This window comes from Ambystoma mexicanum, chromosome 3q (assembly GCF_040938575.1).
Source record: "Ambystoma mexicanum isolate Mex_15411 chromosome 3q, UKY_AmexF1_1, whole genome shotgun sequence".
Taxonomy (NCBI): Eukaryota; Metazoa; Chordata; class Amphibia; order Caudata; family Ambystomatidae; genus Ambystoma; species Ambystoma mexicanum.
In genome coordinates this window covers 158,493,871-158,510,602 of record NC_090926.1, presented here as the reverse complement: position 1 = coordinate 158,510,602, position 16,732 = coordinate 158,493,871, and the positions used below count along the sequence as shown (strand labels likewise).

The window sequence follows — 16,732 nt, the reverse complement described above, 5'->3', positions numbered from 1 at the left end:
GCATTCACTTTGACTCCTCTCTCTCCTTTTCCCATCATATCTCTCTCACCTCTCGTGCCTGTCACTACCACCTCTTTAATATTCGCAAAGTCCGCCCCTCTCTCTTTTTCCATGCTACTAAACTTTTAATCTCCTCCCTCATCTTCTCTCGCCTCTTCTACTGCTCCTCCTTACTCTTTGGACTACCTACTTCTCATCTCTCCCCCCTCAAATCTATCTACCATTCTGCCATACGTACCCTCTGTCTCCTTACCTCCCGTGAATCCATTTCTGCTTCCCTTTCTTCCCTTGGCTGGCTCCCCTTTCACTCTCAACTTAAATTTAATTTCCTCTGCTTAGTCTTTAAATCTCTCCATGGTCTTGCTCCCCCTTATCTCTCCTCCCTCCTCTTTCTACACTCCCTCCCGCTTCCTTCATTCTGCTGACCACTTCCTTCTCACTGTTCCTCCTTCCCCTTGTGCCCCCTCCCTTTTCCGCTCCTTCCAGCTCCTAGCCCCCCTGCACTGGAACTCCTTACCTCTCTCAATGCGCTCTATACCTACCTTCTCCTCCTTCTGCACCTCCCTTAAATTTCTCCTCTTCCATCCCGCACCATGAAACCCTTCCCCCTTCCTGCTCCCCCTCCTTCCTTTATCTTTTCTCATGATCTCCCTCCCCTCTCACCCCATCCTTGCCCTTATACCCCCCTTCTGTTGCTCTCCTCCTCACCCCTCCCTCCTCCCTCTCAGTTCTACTGCCCTACCCCCCATTTTCCCTTCAGTTTAATTGCTCTACTTACTGTTTTTTTTGGTCTGATTCATATTGTAAATTGCTTCTACTGTTATGTTATATGTATCCAGTTGTTAAAATTGTACAGCGTTTTGGAGTAAAGAGCTATATAAACATAATAAATACAAATATAAATTGAGCTATTTGGCACTAGGGTCATCTCACTTGCTATATCACACAATTAACCGTCAGGTTATCCCTTGAAATTTCTTGTTTACTATTACCAGTTGTGTAACTCTAAGCTAATTTGCCCTCCAACAATTCTAAACGAAACCCTTCTGTGTAGTATATAACTAGTTTGCGCTTGTAGGCTACTTATCTAGGGTGAGGGGATAGGTAGAGACTGGCCCGATTGCTGTTCTATCACAGTCACTGTTAACAACAAACATTAACCTCAAACTAAAAAACACACATCTTAAATCTTAGATCGTGTGTCAAGTGCTTTGCAAATGAAATCTATTTTTATCTGCTCGGATTCTAAGAACAACAATCAATGTATAGCACACAAGTCTCTAGGAGACGTTCTCATCAGTTGTTGAACCGTGTTTAATCGGTATGTCACCTTAGCATTCATTACCTAAGGTAATGTGTTCTGATTCTTCTATGATGATGTTAGAAGGAAATTTGTTGTCCTCTTAATAAAAAAAAAAAAAAAAAAAAAAAAAAAAAAAAGACCTGTTGTCCAAACTAGTAGTCTATTGCTTCAAGACAAAAGGTTACAAACTGGCCAGCTTGTGATAAAACAGTAGTGGCACACACCGCCAGTCACAAGACCCCGAGAAGTTTAAAAGTGTGTTTTTCATCTCACTTGCTGCAATCTTCCTCCACAGGGTCCCTTTCAATCTAGGCTATTTGCTACACAGGTTGCTAATATCCACCAATGTACTATGGACATTGTGTGCAAGGATCCAACCCTAGTGATGTGAATTCCCTGGTATTTAAACCTTTTTTTTGTTGTTGTGAATTTCTGTTTCAGAAAAAGGCCCCTGTGATAAGTATCATTGGGAAAATCTCTTAGAAGTGTTCACCTCGAAACCAGATGACTCTTCAAATTAATTAAACCAAGTATTTGGAGGAGTTCTACATGCCAAACACCAGAAATAAGAGATTGAACACACAAAGTACCACTTCTGAGAGACAATCCCTGTTCCTCAGTCCCTTGATCAATTTGTCCTGTCTCATCAAGATTCTAAAGGCTCAATAATGACATTGAAAAGAAGGGAAGAAACCAAGCTGCCCTGTCTTGCCGTCCTTGATCAGAAGTTGATGTTACCCTATTGACTTTGACCTATGTCCTGGCTTTACTGTAAAGAGCCTTGAACAGATGCAGGAATCTAGTGCCGCTAAAAGTGCCACACTCTAATTCAAATTCACCCTGTTGACTTCCTTTTCCATGTGTGCAGCTGCAGATGTTTCCAGCAAAACCCTGTAGAGGTTAATAATGGTTGTCGGTTTCCTTTTAATGTCATAACTTTTGCTGCCCGCTATAAAACTAGTTTGGTTTTTGTGAATGCCTGGTCGGATTCTCCCAGTCCCTGGTCATATATTGTCACTATGAGGTTGTTTGCCGCATTAAAAGGGGAACTTGTCGGGAAGTGGATTCTTCCCTGCCTGTATATGATGCATATCTTCTAAAGTGTCCTCTATGGTTACCTTGTTCTCCAGGATTTCCACCTCACCCACCACAAGATTTGAGAGATGTGGTATTTCTTTGAAATTTCCTAGATCATACATCTGCCATACCCTCTTAACAATGGAGGATCTCATTTAAGGTCCTAAGGACTTCTGATACCTTCATTATTTCTATGTACTGCTCCACTTGCATCCGCAATGGAGAAGATGCACCTATTTACCTTGTCCTTCTTGAGGCAGTTTGGTTGTGAACATCCAGCCTTCTTGCCATATTACCAGAAGTCTTGCCCTCTATCGAATAGATCTTGCTCTGCCTGCTGAGTTATAACGTGGCTCACGCCCTCAGATGTACCTACCTAGTACAGGATTTGTTATAAACTTCATCCACGGGGCGTGGCTATAGGGCCATGACACAGGTTGTGATGCAGGGAGCTCCTGCAGATCCTTAATGATCCTGACGAAAAGCTAAGAATGGAGGTAGCTATGACATAGCGTACTGGAGCTGCAGCGGTGTGAACGTGTGCAGAACACAAGGACCACACTTTTGCTGAGATTTGTAGCACGATTTCGGCCATAAGAGCAGCAGAAGTTGTGCAGGGTCCTGTCCACAGAAAAAACAAGATGGCGCCCGAACTAGAACAAAGAAAGGAGCAGACTAGCTAGTGCGAGCAATGTGGAGAAGTTTGGGCGCAGGTGGAAGAGGATTAGACCCTGGGCAGCAGACTAAACCGGACCGAGAAGCAGCAAATGCCAGGCAGACTACACAGCACAGTGGAGCAGGAGAGCCCTTACAGAAACGGGGGAACTGGCTGAGCGGGATTGGGCATAATAGCATATGCTGCAGGTCCCCAGTGGCGTGACACGCATCCCTGTGCTCCCGACACTGAGCTTTCTACGAGGAAGTGCGGGAGGAGGATAAATGTTGCCCAGAACTAGCACCGTGCTACCCTCCCAGAGAAGATGAGCAGAGGGCTAGATGTGTGGCTGCCGGCACACTGGCATACCGTGTGCACCCTGGAGACAGTGTAACAGTGGAGGCGATTGGGAGCAAAACACCAAGAGCAGGCAAAATCCGAGATTGCTCATTCTCCTGCGGTAGAACCCTTCAAGTAAAGTCAGAGCAGACACATCGCACAGGTGGTAATGACACTGTTGCAAGCCAGAGCGAGACGTGGACTGAGCCGGCAGAAAGTGTGAAATTGACAATCAAGCGGAGCGCTAGGATTCTCGCACACATTGGAAGCACCAGAGTATGTAACACCGGATGTGATAATCGGAGAAGAGGAAACACGAAGTCCAGTTGAGCTGCGGCTTAATTGATGTAACCCGCACACACAGAAGGCGAGCAAGTACTATGCACATGGATAACACAGCTGACCTGTGAAATCAGAGGCCCGGCCAGAGCAGAAGTTAGAGCTGCAGCACATTGGAAGACAAAGCGGAGAGTTGCACAGCTGAGCACCACCACGTCCTCGCAGGAAACATAGGATTACTGGAAGAAGTGACTGGCACGTGGCTAGTGTGGTCTGTGCCTTCCGAGTGCAGTGAGACTGACTGGGGAGAGGAAGACCAGCTGTATACACTTTTCAGTGGCACAAGACAATACAACACCGGAGGGGGTAGGCGCACCGCAGGAGCGTGCACAACGAAACTTGAGGCAAGTAACCACTGCCGGTTATTGGAAATCCCTGCACTGCACGCACAGGCTGCAGATAGGGGCTGTGATGGTGGAAAGAGGAGTTAAGCCCCAGTGGATGTGAAGCGGCCCGGCCCACGGGGGATACACATGATATGTAATGCTGCTTTTAGACTGATCAGCAATGTCCAGCAGCATCAACATAGTGTGGAGAGAGGGCGTGAGGGCGACCGGCAGGAAACAGATGCAGTGATCCACAGGTAGCATCGAGAAACAATAGCGGACATACGACGCCAAAACAGCCAAGAGATCACAGCTGGAACAAGCGTCGTCCAGAAATGGATGGCACCCACTATTATGTTGGCAAACTCTGAGGCAGTAAGAGGGGCGTAAGTACTATGTGCCTATGAAGAAAACCCTGCCATAATTGGAACTGATCCCAAGAGATATTAAGGACAAGATTGACAAGTGGCAGCTAGTGGGGCTACTAGGGATTGCCAGTGGAACATACATCGCATGGGGAGGTAGCAGAGAGTCACAAGAGCCTTGGCCGATGCAATAAAGGACTAATTACAGCATTTAGAGACTGTGCACCACACAGTGCAACTGGAAACGGCGCCAAACAGTGCAGGGCGCAACAGGAGTGTAAGGAATAAGTGCAAAGCATGCATTGTCGGTTACTGCCTCTATTGCCAAGATCAAAAACACTCTGGAACAAAAGTTAAGAGTGCGAGTGTCTGCAAAGACCCAGTAAGATTGGAACACAAGAAACATCATCGCACTTAATAAAAAGCACGCTCCAGGTTCAACACGGTGGCAGACAGCTGGCGACATTGCAAATACTCTGCGTTGTAGTGAACTCTACGGCGGGGAGGCACCAAGATCACAACTAAAGCAAACAGAGGCAAAGCGGATGACCAAACAAATATAGGCTGCTATAGCAAAACTGAAAACCTCACTGGAATTCAAAATAGATGCTATGTAAATAGATATGAACCTTCTGAGACAAGATGTCTGAACACTGTCGGAACATACAGGGGTTTTGGAGAAGGAGGTAAAAGCCAATGCCGGCAGTTACAAAGACAATTCTCAGGAGGTCTCTGTCTTGAAACAACAGGTGCAGAACCTGGAAAATAGTGCGGATTAAGCGGAAGGACGAGCACGGAGGAACAATGTGCAGATTGTTGGTCTTCCGGAGGGTGAGGAAGGGCGGAACACGGCCAACTATGCGGAGCATATGCTCCTGCAGGAGATGGGCGCGGGAGCGCTCACGGGTTCACAGTGTAGAGGGTGCGTAGGGCCCTGACGAGGAGACTGCCTCCTGGAGCCCTGCCCCGACCAATAATAGCAGAGATGCTGAACAATAAGGACAGGGAGAATCTTGGAACACTTCTGGAAGGGTGGTACCATCAGTCGGACATCAGTGACCATCATAGAGTACCCGGATTACACGTTCTTGGTACAAAAGCAGAGGATGAGCTATGGGGCAGTGAAAAGAAGACGAAGCACGGCCCACCTCAAATATATGTTAATGTATTCGGCAAAGATGAAGGTGCTGCATAAGGTTCGTGCTTTTTCTTTGAGACCCCTGAGGAGGTGAACGGCTGGATGGACTTGTAGAGCATGCCGCCAGAGGGGTTAGACCTAGGTGGCAAAGGGGGGGGGAAGTTATTAGGAGGTGGCCTAAAGACACTCACTACGAGACAAGGGAAGTAGAACTAGAGCAGGGATAGAGGGGAGGGAAACTGGGAATGATGGGTGAACTCCAGATAGCAACCTGGAATGTGAGGGGGCTAAACAGTTCTATTAAGCGGAATAGGGTGATGACATATTTCAGATGGCAAAAAAATACATTGCACTGCCGCAAGAAACCCATCTCACTAAAGAGAAGCAATACATGATCACCAGGAAATGGAAAGGGATGACCTTGGGGGCAACCTACGCTGCGTATGCCAGGGGAGTCATGACGGATAGCGCCTCATGTCCATTTAAGATACTGCAGTCCACCATAGACGAGGACGGCAGGATGGTACTAATATTGGGGTTGGTGGAAAGTAAAGAAATTTGGACCATCAATGTGTATGCCCTAAACCAGGACACTGCATTTTATTTTAGATCTCAATACACAAGGATCAGTCCTAATGTAGACAAAGCGGTGGTTTAGGGGTTTAGGGGGGTAGGGGGGGGGGTAATTTTAACTGTACTCTGGACCCGACGATTGACAGGTCGGACAAAAAGCTACTTCGCCCGACCCAGTCATCTAAAGCTCTAAACACTATGTTGCAGGATGTGTGGAGGGTGAGACACCCACAAGACAGTGGGTACTCGCATTATTCGGCCCCACAGAACCTATACACCAGGTTAGATTTTGTTCACCGGTACAGAATCTGTGAATGAGATGACACACGCAGAATACAAAGCAATAGTCCTGTCAGATCACGCCCCTCTTGTCGTGACATGGCAGATCCTACCTCCCAGTGCCAGGATCCCGACATGGAGACTGAGGGCAGAGGCACTTAAGGATATAGAAGGTTGAGTGAGGACCTGAGGGAGGAGGTGAAAGGAGAATTTTAAACACAATACTGATAGTGTAAATGCAGCCGGGGTATTATCGGAAGCGTTTAAAGTGGTGGTGAGAGGAGCTGCTATAACCAAATCTAAGGGGATGCAAGATGTCATAACGCAGGAGTTACAATGCGATAGAAAAGAAGTTAGAAACGATTATGCAAGAGGGCACAAGATCCCCGGAGGTTGCCACGTCTGTCTCCAGATTACGAAAGGAGTACAGAGGACAATGGGAAAGGCTGGGCAATCGAAGCTATAAAAAAAAATATCGAGAAGCAGCATGCTGAGGGAGACAAACTGGGCAGACTGCTATCCTGGTTATATAAAAGCGAGACCTCTAGGCAAACCATCAGGGTGGTGCAGGGGAAGGATGGACAGATGCAAGAAACCCAAGAGGGTGTGTACGCAAGCTTCTATGAATATTATAAGCAACTATATGAAGACTCTAAGAAGGGGGAAGAGATAGATATACAGGAGACACTAGCAGATATCACGCTCCCCAAACTGAATGAGGCAGAGAGAGAGAGCGCCTTGAAATTCCTCTAATGATAAAAGCGTTAGAGCATGTAATAAAGCAACTGCCAACCAGCAAGGCACCAAGAGCAGATGGACTCCCCAGCAAATTTTATAAAGCATACAAGTCAGAAATCCTCCCCCCACTGCTAGCGATGCTAAATGAAGTGCTAAGTATCGGCAAACTACTGTGAGAGGCGATTATCATCCCGCTTCTCAAGCCCAATAAACCGATACGGATTGTGGATCCTACAGACCCCTCTCACTACTCAATCAAGATGGAAAGATTCTCACTGCAGTTATGGCAAACAGATTAAGACCAGTTATAGGCAAACTTAAACACCCAGATCAAACTGGTTATTTTCCACACAGGAATATAACTAACAATTTTAGATTACATCCTATCATTGATCACGCACAAGGGAGTTCACAGGAAGTAGCAATAATTTCACTTGACGCAGTGAAAGTGTTTGATTCCGTCAAGTGGCCCTGGCTTTTAGCGGTCCTAGAAGAATACAGCATCGGGCCCATCTATCTGAAATGGGTGCAGTTATTGTATAGTGAGCTGGTAGCAAGTGTCAAGACGGGCTCCACTATTTCCGAACAATGGCAACCGACTAAAGGTACAGACAAGAATGCCCGTGGTCCGCGATGCTTTTTATCTTCGCTTTTAGAACCTTAGCGGTGTTCCTGAGTAAGGAATATGGGGATCAGTACTAAGGGCGGACTTCACCTAATATCAATGTATGCGGATGATATGCTCTTATACCTACAATATATCCTAGAGATAATGTCACGGTATGTAATATTGGTTTGTATACGAATTGTTCGAATTACAATTGACCTTTGCACAATTGACTGAATTGTGAATGTCAATTGTTACATATATGCAGGGGGAAACCCCCCGCAACCCCCAATTCTTATATATATATATAGTCAATGTCAATTCGGACCCTTGACTTTCGGTCAATTAGGTCATTCGAACAATCGTGTTTCAACAATTTGGGTAACACCCAATAATTGTCAGATATAACAGTTAACCCAAAGAAATCAAGTATATACCCCCTGGGAGTGCACGTAGGGACGCTCATGCACAAACTGCCGGTGCTACCGATCGACTAGAAAATAGATACCTGGGTATAGATATATTTCATGATCCCGAAGTGGAACACAGAAAATGCATTGTCGAAAATTGAGAACAGCATGGCATTCTGGACTAGACCATCGTCCATGATGGGTTGCGTAAGATGGTGGTGCTGCCCAGACTACTACACTATTTTGCAAATATCCCATACGCAATACCCAAAAGGTTTTTCACAAAAGTACAGAGTATATGCAGGAGCTTCTCCTGGCACAACATGAGAAATAGAGTAGCAATATGGAAACTACAGAACCTATACGAACAAGGAGGTATTCAATTGCCTAATTTTGAAGTATACTACTTGACTAGACAGTTACAATTTGTGGCAAAATGGCGATCGGAGGAGCAGGCACCTTAATCTAGGCTGCTGCCTGCCAAGGGCAACACATACTTCTTAAACAAGCTAATATGGCTACCTAGAAAACAAAGCCACAGAGACCCGGTTGAGACTGGGAGATGAAATCTGGCGTAGGGCGTGTCAGTTTATAAACAACCCTGCTCCGTGCTCAACGAAGATACCACTGGTAGCGCTGGAAGGTGTGGATGAACAGGTTAGGCTGAACATTAGGAGGCTGTGGGAACCGGTTGGGATAGCGACGGTGGGCGATGTATGGGTAGACGGAAAGCCCAGGGAATTTGATGGGTTAGTGGAAGACACAGGACTACATCGGGGATAATACATCACATACTTACGACTTCTGAAGATCATAAGACACGTGGCCTGAAACCGAAATGGCCTGGCAACCGGATATGGTAATAGAAACATTTTATGATGTGTCAGGAGGGGGACATGAGGTCTCCCAAATATATTTTGTTTGTTTTATTTATTTATAAAGCGTGCCACACCCTTGGGTATCTGGGCGCATTACAAGACCGCTTAGAATCACATTTGTGTACATACAGACAGGAATGGCACAATGAAGTGCATCTCAATACAGTTTGAACAGAAAAAAGCTTAAACCCTATAAATGGGAGCAAGTCACATGGATTAACAGTAGTAACTTGTGCATATTCAGGCAGGGGGAGAAGGGCACGGTCAGCTTCTCTAAATATTCCGGAGAATAGTGCCATTCATATATAGCCATTTTTTAGTGTTGAATCTAAAGCTTTGGAAAGGCTGATCAGTGCGTAAATGTAAGGGGAGAGCGTTCCAGACTAGGGCGGCTTGGACAAGGAAGCCGATGCCACCAGCTCTTTTCAGGTTAAAGCGTGGAACAGTAATGCAGAAAGAGTTGATGGATTTAGTTGGTCGGGATGAAGATCTTCTTATGATTTTCTCACTTGGGTATTGTGGAGCAGCTTTGTTGAGGCATGCATGCATAACAGAGACTAGTTTGAAATTCATCCTGTCTTTGATAGAGAGCCAATTGTGATTCCTTCCAAGTTCTGAGATACAATCTCTCCTAGGGATACTTAATGCGGCACTAAGCGCATTATTTTGTAATGTTTGTAATTTGTTTAGGATAAGTTTGTTTGCTCCAGTATAAAGGGTGTTCCAGTAATCCAGTTTGGACCGGATTATCGTTCTCGCTAGAATTATGCAAGTGTTTGTCAAGAGGTAGGGTTTGCATGCATGTATTAGCTTACATGTGTAAGAGGTGGCCGAAGCTGCTGCATGAACTTGTTTACAGAGATTCAGAGTAGAGTCTAGGTAGAAGCCAAGTGTTTTGGTATTCTTGGCCGTTTTGATAATGTTGTCGTCAATGTTGAATGAGAAGTACTGGACATCCAATTTGGTAAGGTTAGTAGGGGCGCCTAAAATCAGGATTTCTGTCTTCTCATTCAGGCAAAAAGGCTATGGGTGGCCATCCATGCCTGGAAGATGAGATGGATTTTGTTGAGTTCGGCGAGGTCTGTATCATAGTTCCCTGATAAAGGTACGAGTATATGGGTGTCATCTGCATAATTTGTGTAGATGACACCCAAGTGGTCTAGTTTGTCGAAGAGAGGCTTGGTAAATACATTGTACGTAGTCTGAGATACACACAAACCTTGTGGTACTCCACATGTGATAGGGATAGAGTCTGCGGCATCCGACTGCGAAAAGACTCTCGTTGATCTCTTACTGAGAAAGGATTTAATCCGGTCTGTAGCTTCTTGTGAGATGTTAGCCGCTGAAGAGATGTTCACAAAGTATGTTGCGGTCCACCAAATCAAGCGGCTGAGAGGTCAAGTAATAGGAGAAGAGCACTGTTATCTTTCAGTTGATCTATTTGCATTTTCAGATCGATCAAGGCAGTTTCCGTCCCGTGGAGGGGTCTAAAGCCCGATTATCTGAGCCCTAGAAGGTTATTTGCCTCTAGGTAGTGCTGGATTTGGAGATATGCTGCTTTATCAAGTATTTTAAGTAAAAAAGGGACAGTGTTAATTGGCCTATAGTTAGTATCAAAGGGTCAACGGAGGCTTTCTTGAGTAAAGGTAGGGCCCAGGCGTTTTTGAGATTTGGTCGTACTTGGCAAGTCATAAAAGTTTTGTAATAAGGGGGCAAGGTCTCTGGCTGCTTATTTGACTATTTGTGCAGGGCAGAGGTCACCTTGGCATCTCAATGGTTTAAGAGATGCAATGATTTTTTTCCAGCTTCGGCTATAGAGATTTGAGTAAATCTGAATTCTTGGATGTTATGGAGGGTAGACTTTTTTTCAGCTTTCTCTGGGATGTCTCTGAATTCGAGAGGATTAGCCTTTCGGAGGCAAGTTTGTTTAATTGTGTGGCAATCTTGTTTGACAAGGCATTTTGGATGTGTGTGCACCATTCTTTGTTTTTTGGGCACGAGTCGTCGGGGGCAATTGGCGATTCTAGTTCCCTGTGGATTGCAAATAATTCCTTTATACTGGAACTGGCTAACTGTATCCTTTTGTTATAAATCTCTTGTTTGGTACAGATGATCTCAGCTTTGTAATGAGTGGTTATTTGTCACCTTATCTTTGTTTTCTTTTTAAGTTGTTTTTTCCAGTTAGTTTCCATTTTCCTTTTTTCAAGCCTAAGTGCTTTTAAGGGGGAGGTAAAACAGATATTAAGGTGGGCTTTGGGTTTACTGTTTTGCAGTTTAAAGGGGGCAATGGTGTCTAAGGCTTGCATCTTGGTGTTATTGTTAAGGTCTATAAGTTCTCCTGGGTCTTGTGAGTTGGATGAGTTTAAGGTTGGGAGCAGATGGGGTAGTAGCTTATCAGTCGTGATATTTCATTTGTTTCTGGTGAGGCGAGGAGGTGCCATTATTTTAGGTTTGTTAGTTGGTTTATTAGCGCAGATGGAAAGGGAAATTAAAAAATGATCTGTCAACCACCCAGTCAAGTGTTCTTCCTTTCGCATGGGTGGGTTGGGCGACTCTTTGAATGAAGTCTATTTCAGCTAAGGAGTCAGCAATAGTTTTGGCTGAGTGGTCATTGGGATCCTGGAAGCCTAAGGTGAAGTCACCTAACAGTAATATTTGAGATGTAGGTTTAGTTTTGTCTGAGAGTAAGGCGATGATATCCTCCTCGAAGGACCCAATGGGCCCGGGAGGTCTGTAGATTAGGTGGAGAGTTAAGCAGCTTTTTCAGAGGTGGCTATCTTAACTGTTATAAGTTCGCAGGATTGTGTAGTGGGTGTAGTTGTTACTCTGAGTGCTAGGCTAGTCTTGGCAATGAAGGCAACTCCTCCGCCTTTAGTTCTCTGTCAGCTCTTACAATAGTGTAGGAATCTGGAATGGCCAGGAGTGATGGACATGCAGTAGCATGCAGCCATGTCTCCGAGATAGCTAGGAAATCTAGATCTCCCTTGTTAATAATGTCTGCTATATCTGTGGCATGCCCAATGATGGATTTGCATTGATTAAGGCAGCCTTGATATGAAGGTTTGTATCTTGGGATAGGGTAATGAAGACTTTATTTAGATTCTTAGTAGGATTTATGATCTGAGAAGAGTTGGCTGTGGGAGATGCTGATTGTGTTAGTGGAGTATGTTTTAGGGCGGCTTTCTTAAGGTGAGGTAGTAAGCAAACTTTCTCTTGGGGTAAGGCAGCTGGCACTACATGTTTGGTGGATTAATAGCTAGGTCTTGGAGAGGAGGATTCTCTGGAAAGTCTCAAGTTTCTGTTTCGAGTCTGTTATTTCTATGGTCCCCACAGTGGGGCTGATTCGCAGTTGGTTTGCTAGCGAATAGTTTAATCCATTGGCTAGGAGTAGGAATACCAGTTGTGATGGTTTGATTGGATTGGTGGGTAGGAGAGCTACTAGCCCAAAGTTCAAGGCGTAGGAGGAATAAAGTTGGTTTGATCTGTAGTTCAGGATGGTTAGGTTATAAGGGTGGGAGAAATTTATTTGGTTTAATCGCTATAGATAAACAGGAATTCATGTTCTTGGCGGGCTGTATATCCACTGGCTGACTACAGCTAATCTTTGCAGCGTAGAGGAGGCTTAAAAAAAGCAGAGACCAATGACTAATTGTAAGGGGCTTTGTAGTATGCATGCTATGTTGTAACCTGGTGAACCTCTGTTGGTTTACCAGTGAGAAAGTAGTATGCTAGGCTAATTCTAAGAGTCGGGTATCTGCTTGCAGGAGTTGTGCATCTAGCAAGAGGTGATGCCGCTGGATGGATAATAAATGGCATGCTAGTGAGATGTGGTCAAATATGCGGGGTTAGAATCACATACATGCAGACGGCCAGAAAATATATTGGCATCAGGTCGTTGAAGCAAGGTTCCAACGTAGTATTAGCTTATGCTCGACAACTTGTTTCAATAGTTGCGTTTACACAGAGGGGCATGTGTGTGAGAGCAAGGGGTGTTGGAAGGGCCACTCAATGAGATCATTACAGGGCAGCAGTAATCAAAAGCAGTATAGGGCAACAAAAGTGAAATCATTGCGGGGCAGCACTAGAGAAGCAAAAGGCACTACAAGGCAACAATAGTGAGGTTGTTACAGGGAAGCAATAATCACAGCAATACAGGGTAGCAAAAGTGAAATCATTGCAGGCCAGCACTACAGAACCACTGAGGCAATACAAGGCAACTGTAGTGAGAGTAGTCATGTAGGCATGATGTCAATGCGAAGAGACGAGTGCCGTGTAGGCTAGCAGGGCAAGTTGTTAAAATGGGGGGGGGGGGTTGTTCTATCAGCACAGTTTGGTTAGATAGTTTTCGCCACGGTTAGAACTTGGAAAGCTGGGCTGGTCTTAGCGTACGCGAGGAGCACTCCAGCAGGGGGAAAAGAGCACGGTTGCGAGAACGCATGAAGGCGGACGGCGGGAGCCTTGGGGAAACTACTGTGAACATGCAGAGTAACGTGGCAGGGCGAGACTCACCGTAGTTTGACTTAATGTTGTAGATAGGCAACAGACGTTCGGCTGCTTAGGAGCTAATGCAGTGATGCGCGGCTGAACTTGAGCTCAACCAGGGAAGGGCAATATGAGAGCTAGACGAGGAGCAGGGAGCGTATGACGGAGGGAGGGGTGCAAAGCGCATCGTCGCCTGGCGCCGGCTGCCCTTGGTCAGCTCAGTCAGGAGCCTTTTTTTCTGTGCCTTCTTTCGCGGGCCGGCGCTCACCTGCCGGCGAGACCTGATTGGTTAATAAAACGAGGATTAACCAATCCGTGCGTTAGTGGCCCGCTGGTCATTAGTACTGGGTGAAGGAGCCAACATATAACAAGACAGCCTTTTAGAAGGGAGTAAAGTCTTGTGGCTTGCAATGGAGGGTTCAGCACAGCAAACGGGGGTCAAATTCTTTGTTGTTGCAGATGGCTAAAATGAGCCTTCGTAGCTTTCCAGTCGCAGATGCAGGAAATGTAATTTATACGGCTGAGTACAACGCACCCAAAAAGTGCTTTAGGGCGAATAAGTAATAAGCCCAAAGCTTACCTATGTATCCAGGCATGATGAAAGTCGTTGGTACTGCTCCTGCAGCACGGGGTATGAGTTGCTGATGACTAAGATAGGAAAAGAGATAATCCAGACGAGACTAAATTGGGAGGAGGATGTTGGGGAACCAATGTTGGATGGGCTGTGGTGCAGAGTGCAAGGGTATCATAAAAAGGTATCAAGATACGTGCAGTTGCAACAGATTCAGTTATATGTAACCCACAGAGCATACTTCCCGGAAAAATCAATTCCATGAAGGAATACAGACGTGCCCGAAGTGTGGGGTCGTGGAAGCAGGGTTGGTGCATATGTTGCAGAGATGCGCAGATTGTGGGAAGAAGTGGCTAAAGTGGAGATTAACTTAGACTTGAGTAACCCCTGGGCATGCCTTCTGGGGGGAGTTCCCAAGGCCTCGTAGATCAAAGCATGTAAGCAAGCTAAAAGACCTAGCATACATACTGACTAAACGCAGAATATCGATGAGCTGGAAAGCGAGAAAGAGTCTGCACGAGTATGGTGGCGGGATCTAACCAATGTGGAAACGGCGGTATGGCAAGAAGCCAGGGGAAGGAATGAGGATTTTGAAGGGGGGCGGGGGGGCGACTGGAAGCTTGGAGACAATTGGTGGCGACATTGACTATATCGGACCAAGCCAGTCCAGCTAGAGGTTAGTCCAAGAGATGGGGATTAATGGCGAATATGACATGATGGGGTAGGAAACTGATTGACGCTGTGAAATGTAGGCCTTTGTGGCGGGGAGTTACGGGAGAGGGCAAGGGAAGAAAAAGAAGCATGTAACAGTATTGTTTGTTTATAGTGAACAATGGCTTATAATATGTATGGTTATATGTTGAAAATCAATAAAAATTGTTTACAAAAAAAGCTAAATCTGTCATTTAAAAGAATTGTTTAACTGATTCTAAAGTCCGTTTTTAATTTTGCAGTGAGTGGTTAGCATTTTTCCTTTAGTCCAGAGTTTGATCAGCCAAACAGTGGGAGTGTATGCATATCATCAACATGACACTACCTAAAAATCTTGCTATGTTCTTCTTTTTTTGCAATGTTTTATTCCTAATCATCGTTTTGTTTCCTTTTCTTACAGCCGAGACCAATGACAGCTATCACATTATTCTCAAATAGTTGGTACGAGGAAAGGATTGCTTTAATCTCAACAATGAAGATTTGTTTACCTGTTCCAAAGAGCTGTTTGCAGCTCAGTACTGTAGGTTCAAGGTTAAACATACATCAAGAAAAACCCTTTTTATTCTCTTATCACACATTGACTGGTTTGCCGGATGAGACCCTGCATAACATTTATGGCATGCAGGTTGAACTTGATATGCAACTTGAAGTCTGGAATCCTCTCCCCATCTACACCAGCTAACATCCAGAATTTCACTACCTTATTAGGAGTTGGGCCTGTCATGTATGCCAGGAGAAATGTTGGCATGCGAGTGATGCAACGGGAAGCGCATTTGTGGCTGAAGCATGTAACACGTTTTTACAAGCAAGTCTGGACTGATGATTTTTACAGCAAGATAACTGCCCTGTTTTAACCTGCAACTGTAAGCCTTCTGTGGCACAAAACATTTCCCTGTTAACATTTTCTTTTGGAATATTAGGGCAACGGCAAACCAATGTAGTCTGGTCACTCCATTTATCAATGCTCCTGACTTTATTTTAGTTTTTGAAAATTCTGGAGGATTCCAAGTCTCCTTTCTTGACCCCATAAGTGTTTCCATTGTGTTTTATCAATGTGAAGTCCCAAATGAGACTCTATGCTATGTAGTCCCTGATATCCGTTGGCAAAGCTAAATACACATCATTGGTACTCCTTTTTCTTTTTTTTTTTAAGTGATACTTTTTTATAATCTACCTGCAATCCACTTTTTTTTAAAATGAGTACCTGTACTGATGTCTCCCAAGAAGCCCCTCAAACCACCAGTTTCCCTGCACCCACCTCTACCACTACGTCCTGGAAATTTTATTTGAATGTGTGCAATCATTTCTTTTTTTAATGCCCATTGTCTGTTTGGCATATTTGTTTCGTAATCACTTTTCTGTTCCATGTGTCAGTAAGATTGTGTTACTCACCTGGAAAAGACATTGGAGTATCTTTTCTAATTCTTTGTATCTTTCAAAGTGAAACCCTGGTAATTATGCTTTTGGGAGGTAGTGTGTCGTTAGCTGTTGAAGATGATGGTCTTTTTATTGGTTCCAAATAAAGATGAGCCGTGTAAAAAGTAACTTTGATTTTGTGGCCACGTGAATACATAATAAAACATGAATGGCATAGGGAAGAAGTAGTGCACTTGTAGTGACATAAAGTGGGCATTTCTGTTGAAGAGTATTTGCACCCTGAAATTGTGAGAAAATTATGTTGCTATTGAGATGCAGAGTAAATTGGGTAATCGTTTTGCATAGAACATGGCTTAAAAACACACTCTAGGCCCTTAATGATATCAATTTAACAACACTGCATACAATCATGTTGACAGGTCATCTTGCAAAACAATGTTATTTTGCTGAATTAGTTTTGAATCCTAATGAGTACATCTCAATCATCCCGCACCTGGCAGCCCTACTACCCTTTGGTCAATCCCAGGGCCATGTGGCCCAGAACTGATGTGAGGGGGATCCTCT

The 16,732-nt window shown here is 44.8% G+C and overlaps 1 protein-coding gene across 1 annotated transcript in view; it reads left to right on the top strand.

Annotated features, from left to right (window-relative positions):
- The window catches only part of TFCP2 (transcription factor CP2), a 1,231,094-nt gene extending 1,214,758 nt beyond the window's left edge, over positions 1-16,336 (top strand). The window contains exon 16 of the mRNA XM_069653380.1: positions 15,192-16,336. Coding sequence (XP_069509481.1) covers positions 15,192-15,229 — 38 coding nt within the window. The 3' untranslated portion in view covers positions 15,230-16,336. The remainder of the gene's footprint in view (positions 1-15,191) is intronic.
- The last annotated feature ends 396 nt before the right edge of the window (positions 16,337-16,732 follow it).